Source organism: Papaver somniferum, unplaced genomic scaffold (genome assembly GCF_003573695.1).
Source record: "Papaver somniferum cultivar HN1 unplaced genomic scaffold, ASM357369v1 unplaced-scaffold_81, whole genome shotgun sequence".
In the NCBI taxonomy this organism is placed as follows: domain Eukaryota; kingdom Viridiplantae; phylum Streptophyta; class Magnoliopsida; order Ranunculales; family Papaveraceae; genus Papaver; species Papaver somniferum.
The window spans coordinates 5,174,498-5,180,980 of NW_020651082.1; the positions used below are offsets into that span (position 1 = coordinate 5,174,498).

The window sequence follows — 6,483 nt, forward strand, 5'->3', positions numbered from 1 at the left end:
GTTGCCAAAACTAATAAACACATTAGAAGTGAGCCTGCTAGCCTAGGAGGCAGGATGGCACCCACCAACCAATTTTGTGAGAATCGGTTTTGGCTCGGTCCAAAATCCTCGATCTGTTCAGAAGAGCTGTTTAACATTTTTTCGTGAGCTTATAACTCATTGGAAGACTGTAATCAGGTGTAGTTAGTAGAAGTTTGTATCGAATAGGTTTTGCTCTCTTCTATTTAAAGGCCTTTTCTCTTTGTTAATCACTATGGTCAATGTCATTCAGAAATGCCACATGAAAATATGATGTTGCATAGGATTTCTTTAACTGTTGAGATGACTCTTTATTCGTCTTTCTTTAAATATCATTATGAAACTTTTTTGGTAAAGGGAGGATTCATTGGCATAGTTACTTTCATGATGTCTCCCAAACATATGAATTTGAAACTTATTTTTTAGGCTTTTACTGGTATGTTATTTTACAAAATTCTCTACCTTCCCACCAAAAATTAGTGCATTCTAACTAAACCTCAATATTACCAATTCTCATCGACTTTGAAAGTGAAAATTGGATGTTATGGGTTTGATAGCTACCGAGTGTTGAGTGTGCTGCAAAAATTTACTGTTGAGATGACTTTATATTCGTCTTATAAAACTTTTTGGTAGAGCCGAGGGTTCGTTGACATATTTATTTTCATGCTATCTCATAATTTCGACACCTAAACTCACACTTTCTATACCAACTTTTTCATGAAATCTAAACGTATGAATTTGAAACTTATTTTTCAGCATAATATTCTTTTTGCAAAACTCTATCTTTCGACCGAAAGAATTTTAGTGCGTTCAAACTAAAAACATCAATACTTAGCAGTTTTTAATTTCCAAAATGATAACTGATGGATTATACGCCTCCCGGATTGTGCTCTTATACGCACTATGCATCATGAATGCGATATCACCACAACATTAACTTCAAATTCACTATGTGAAGGCATATATGATCGTAGCATGACTATTGATGCCGTAGTCTAAGAGCAATAATTTTATTCCCCTTATATCACAACACGACCAAAATGCACGACTTGATAAATGAATTAAAGAAATGCAAAGCAAAATTGACTAAACGTTAAAAGGGAAAAGTTAAGCACCAGAGAAAGACCCAGAAGAAACATGGTTGAAAATAACTAGACAAAAGCTGTTTTGCTTTTGCAGAGATTTCTTTTTTTTTTTTCCTTCGAGAGACTGGCAGGCATAACAGTCTATCTCCTTAACCCAAACCAAACAATATTGCTAATAGGCAGTCCCAATTTGATTGGGGGTATATTAAAACCTATATAAATCAAAACATAGTAACTTACATATATTTCGGTACACACACAAACAAAATAGTATCCCCTTTAGCATCCATGCAAACCAAGTCCTACAGGGCCTACACCATACCTACTTCATAATTTAATACAAGTAAACATCTTGTCATTCAGGGTTCAGTCTTCTCTTAGCTTCTTGTACTTCTCCTCCTCCTCCTCCTCCTCCTCCCAAGGGAGCCAGTAGAACCCATACTCTAGAGTGAGAAATTAGAGAAGAAAAGATGCAGAGTACGGAGAAGGAGAAGCCCATACCCATTGCAGAACAAGTAGTTCTGCAGATGGAACAACCAGAAACACCAAAAAAATCTACACATGAAAATGAATCAACCTCTCCTCATCTTCCACCTAGAGCACCAACTCCTACAACTGTTAGGAGAGCCACTTTTGCAAAAACCAAGTCCAGATTTGATGAGAGAAACTATCCTAATCAATCACCAAGGTCACCCATTTATGAACCAGCAGCAGAAGAAATAGAAAACACCCATAACAACAACACATCAACAGATGATGAAGAAGAAGATGAAATCTGGAACAAAGAACATGAAGAAGAGAGTGAAAAGTACAAAAAGAAGAAGAAAATTAAGTGGAGGACTATCTTTGAGTGGGTTGCTTTCTTTGTCATCACAGCTGCTCTGGTATGTAGTCTTACATTTGAGTCAATCAAGAAACAGACTAAATGGAGTTTAGAGGTCTGGAAATGGGTTTTAATGGTTATGGTTCTTTTCTGTGGTAGATTAGTGTCTGGTTGGGTTATAAAGATTATAGTCTTTTTCATTGAAAGGAATTTCATGTTAAGAGAGAAAGTGCTCTACTTTGTGTTTGGTCTTAGGAAGAGCTTTCAGAATGTTATCTGGTTAGGATTAGTCCTGTTGTCATGGTCATTGATGTTTAGTCCTGATGTTCAGAAACATAATCCAATCTTTAAGAAGGTTTTTAGAGCTTTGATTGGGGTTCTTGTTGGTACTATAATTTGGTTGATTAAGATTGTTCTGGTGAAAATGTTAGCTTCATCGTTTCATGTGGCGACTTTCTTTGATAGGATGAAAGAAAGTGTTTTTCACCATTACATTTTGGATTCTTTATCTGGTCCCCCGCTGGATGAAATCGACGTGACGGTGCCGCAGAAGCGAAAGACATTTATGGCTTCCAGGTACTACTTGTTTTTATTGTCAATTTTTTGTTGTTATATTTACCATTTCGTGTTGTTAGGTTAGTGATTTTAAGATGGGTGGAGATAATTCAATTTACACATGTGGTTGTTGTCGCATATAGTTAGCTGAATCATTTCGATCCGGGCCTTAGCCGTGTAAAAATAGGAATTAAGAACATAAGAAAACATGGGTTGCCTATTGCTGAAACAAAGATGTGGCTGCAAATGAACTTGTTGTTGTAGAGATAAAATGTTAAGATTGTGACAATGATGTAGTGTACACCTGGTTGTACACATACGGGTGTCCGGTATGGAGATGTTTCCGATACTGCATTTCCAAAAATCTAAGCTGCAGGAACACCACCTATAGGTTGTACTCCCTCTGTTTCTAAAGACTTTAATTTTAGGGATTTTTATGTACTGCCCATTAAGTCAACTAGGAATTGGCAAAGACGATGGAATTGTGTCTTCAAATAACTAGAGATATTGTGGGTAGACAAATTAGGCTTTTCATGGTAATTCAAAATGGTAAATGAGAATGTATTTGTGCACATGTAATTAGGTCGTTGCCTGCGAGATTGAAAGATAGCAAGAGGATTTCTAGAAGGATGGGTGGCTCAAGGAAGATAGACATTGAGAAGCTAAGGAAACTAAGTATGGAAAGTACAGCTTCAGCTTGGAGTGTCAGGAGACTGATGAACTATGTGACGAGTTCTGGTCTGTCCACAATCTCGAGAACGATTGATGATTTTGCGATATCAGAATCAGAAATTACGAGCGAGTGGGAAGCAAGAATGACTGCCCAGAGGGTTTTCAAGAACGTTGCTAAGCCTGGTGCCAAGTAAGTATTTACTAATTTCTGCATGAAATTCCATTAAATTTATGTCATTGGCTTAAAGAGTTGGTTTGTGTTGACCAATAGAGGCTGGGATATCCTAGTCTTTGTTTTACCGTGTTGAACTTATCTGTCGTGTTTCAGGTACATTGTAGAGGAGGATCTGCTTAGGTTCTTAAGAAGAGAAGATATGCAGACAATATTTCCTTTCTTTGAGGGAGCTGTTGAAACTGGACAAGTCAAAAAATCTGCTTTCAGGAACTGGGTGGTAAGCTTAATCGCTCCATATTCTATCCTATGGTAGTATAACTTTAGCGTCTGTAGTGGCAGCATAGAGATAAAGCATGTTGTAGTACGGATTTCTATAATTAGAGGGATTCACCATGAAAGTGCTTGAAAGCTCAAGGTATAGAGAAGTGCAAGAGTTCCATCTCTTAGCACAGTCATAGTACATAAAAAACTTAGTGTATCACTTGAAAGGTTTTTCTTTTGAGCTGAATAAAGCTGAAATGAGCTATTTTTGGCATCGCAGAAGCATTCTGCTGTATTCTGTGAGAACCGAACACCAGCTTCCGAGTGATGAAATTACCCAATAATCTGATTCAGAGCTATGTGTTTTTTCTTGTCAGAACTGTCGACACGGCATATTGGTTGGTCTGTTAGCCATTTTGAAGCCTGAAAGTGTTCAGGGATTAGTTATAACTCTGGTTTCTAATGTGGTAGATTTTATTTCTTCAGGTGCATGCTTATATTGAGCGAAGGTCTCTAGCTCATTCTCTCAATGACACTAAAACAGCGGTGCAGCAGCTTCACAAGTTAGCTAGTGCAATTGTGTCAGTGGTTATACTCGTGGTTTTCGTTCTAGTGATGGGGCTGGCGACTTCCAAAGTTATCCTGTTGATCACATCCCAGCTACTACTTGTGGGTTTCATGTTCCAGAACACGTGCAAAACCATCTTTGAAGCTATCATCTTTGTCTTTGTAATGCATCCATTTGATGTAGGCGACCGTTGTAAAATCGATGGTGTTCAGGTAAACTCCGATGGACTTTCAGCTCAATTGGCTTTGATCAGCTTTGCATTGTACTGCTTTATGCATACATACATATTTTTTTTTTTAAATTGCAGATGATAGTGGAAGAGATGAATATCTTGACAACGGTTTTCCTTCGATTTGACAAGGAGAAGATTTACTATCCAAACTCAGTTTTGAGCACAAAACCTATCAGCAATTTTTACAGGAGTCCAGATATGCTCGACGCAGTTGATTTTACCATCGACTCCTCAACCTCTATGGACAATATCAATCTTCTGAAGAAGGCCATACAAACGTAAGAGCCCGAAACTCATCTCTCATTTACCAGTAAACAAAATTAAACAGGTCTTGTCATGTTAAGTTGATGAAATGCATCTTCTATGATTTTTGGTTGCAGATATATTGAGGGCAGGCCGAAGTATTGGACTCCTAACCACTCGGTCATAGTGAAAGAGATTTTGACTCTAGACAAGTTGAATATGTCTCTGAATGTGACACACACAATGAACCATCAAAATTTCGGGGAGAGAAACTTACGTAGAACTGAACTCATTTTTGAGCTGAAGAGGATCTTTGAAACCCTCGGAATCAAGTACCAGCTTCTTCCTCAGCAAATTCATGTCACCCAATATACCACAGCCGGTGGAGATCCGACAGCGCAATTTCAATGAGTTACTAACGCAAAGATGTAATTCCAAGTTCTCATATATCTAGGTAACCATTCTTCTATTGTAATACCAGGTCAAAGAGTGAAATGAGTCCCACTGGAAATGTCAAAAGTAGGAAATGTGGGTGATAAATCATCTCTCTTTTATCAACTACCATGCTCTGATATGCGTACGAAGACTTGGAAATTTCAGTATTGTAGTTTACTGTTATTCTTTAGTGATGATATACAAACCAGACGACTCCACAATTAGGAACACTTTAAGCATAGCTTTAGAAACGAAGCCGAACAAGAATAGATATGCACTATTTAAGCATAGACATCGGGGTTTTGTAAGAGGTAATCTTGCACTATTTTGTACAATCCTATTGAACTTTCTCTTCTTACCTTCAGCTCGTCTTCATTCAACACTGCACCAGCCTTAGTAGGGTGATAAGAGCTTTTCGATTTACATATACAACCACCACCAGGAGCAGCCTCAAACTTGATCTCGTTAGTGATATGATCAACCGTCTCGCCAAATGCGTCAGATTCAATCACTGTGTAGTTGCACTCGAAGTTGTCTTTGTCTTTGGAGTCTAGTCTTTTTACATATTTCACAGGACCTCCTGCATTTCAGTTGATAGAGTTTACTTAGACCCAGAACAACAATTTAACTAGTTCTTAACAAATGAAATTAAGATTCAGACAAGGTGTAAATTTCTTATGTGACCATTTAAGTAAGTTTACCTTGGCAGAAGTTAACTTGTTGAATGCTACCAGAGCCTCCATCACCAGAGAACATTGCATGAGCTCTTGACAGCATGAGGCATGATCTTTGGTATCAAATTATGAGCATCTAAGAACATTGCATGGAACATTCTATGTGCATCGACAGGGCAATGCAGTGTCTCTTCAAAGGTAATGCAAGCCATTAATTATGTTTACTAAGGTGGATAAAGAAGAGATTGGATCAGAATGAAAAAAAGGAAAAGATAAGGAAGAGATTTGAATGGGAATTCTGGAAATTATAAGGTCATTTGGTTGTGTATTTACAGGTTCAGGTTGAAACTTTGATGTGGTTTTGTGCAAGAGAGTTTAATATTGAGGGTGTGCTTAATAAGACTGTAATAACTTGACTTTTCAATTTTACATGGAATTCAATTTTGTAGTGCTGTGTATGTGAGACTCTGGAACTTTGACCTGTTCTGGGGTGTGCTATCACAAAGTTCAGTGCTAGTTTCTTAAGGTCGATACATATACAATTTTTTGTTGTTTTTCTATGCAACCAGTGGATACAAATACAAATAAAAATACAAAATAAGCCATGTTGAAGAATAAACCAAGATACTATGAAGAAGATAGAAGGAAAATATCAAGAAAAATATAACAATGGAGGGAGATCTAATACCGGAGGTTATCAAGGAAGAAAACCAGTTGATAGATCAAAAGTTCAGTGTTACAA

General features: G+C 37.5%; 2 protein-coding genes across 4 annotated transcripts; one reads left to right on the forward strand and one right to left on the reverse strand.

The window, feature by feature from the left end:
* Positions 1-1,493: 1,493 nt before the first annotated feature.
* Positions 1,494-6,125, forward strand: LOC113345535 (mechanosensitive ion channel protein 10-like). Of its 3 annotated transcripts, none has more exons than XM_026589298.1 (7): positions 1,574-2,502; positions 3,065-3,343; positions 3,482-3,605; positions 4,076-4,369; positions 4,465-4,667; positions 4,770-5,086; positions 5,777-6,125. In XM_026589298.1, the coding sequence occupies exons 1-6, from the start codon at positions 1,574-1,576 to the stop codon at positions 5,041-5,043; spliced, it is 2,103 nt and encodes a 700-aa protein (XP_026445083.1). In that variant the 3' UTR covers positions 5,044-5,086; positions 5,777-6,125. The 3 variants fall into 3 exon arrangements, with proteins under 3 accessions (XP_026445082.1, XP_026445083.1, XP_026445084.1); XM_026589299.1 differs by having other exon boundaries at positions 5,802-6,125; XM_026589297.1 differs by lacking the exon at positions 5,777-6,125 and having other exon boundaries at positions 1,494-2,502; positions 4,770-5,256.
* Positions 5,349-5,844, reverse strand: LOC113345208 (major allergen Pru ar 1-like). Its single transcript, XM_026589017.1, has 2 exons — positions 5,769-5,844; positions 5,349-5,647 (listed from the first exon to the last, which is right to left on the reverse strand). Exons 1-2 carry the CDS (start codon positions 5,842-5,844, stop codon positions 5,349-5,351), a joined length of 375 nt encoding a protein of 124 aa, XP_026444802.1.
* Positions 6,126-6,483: the final 358 nt, after the last annotated feature.

Excerpts from the sequence above, each read along its gene's own strand:
- LOC113345208 (XM_026589017.1), bottom strand. The coding sequence starts at position 5,844 with ATGCTGTCAAGAGCTCATGCAATGTTCTCTGGTGATGGAGGCTCTGGT. Across the intron at positions 5,648-5,768 it reads ACAAGTTAACTTCTGCCAAG|GAGGTCCTGTGAAATATGTA; the intron begins GTAAACTTACTT and ends ACTGAAATGCAG.
- LOC113345535 (XM_026589297.1), top strand. The coding sequence starts at position 1,574 with ATGCAGAGTACGGAGAAGGAGAAGCCCATACCCATTGCAGAACAAGTA. Across the intron at positions 2,503-3,064 it reads AAGACATTTATGGCTTCCAG|GTCGTTGCCTGCGAGATTGA; the intron begins GTACTACTTGTT and ends ACATGTAATTAG. Across the intron at positions 4,370-4,464 it reads GTAAAATCGATGGTGTTCAG|ATGATAGTGGAAGAGATGAA; the intron begins GTAAACTCCGAT and ends TTTAAATTGCAG.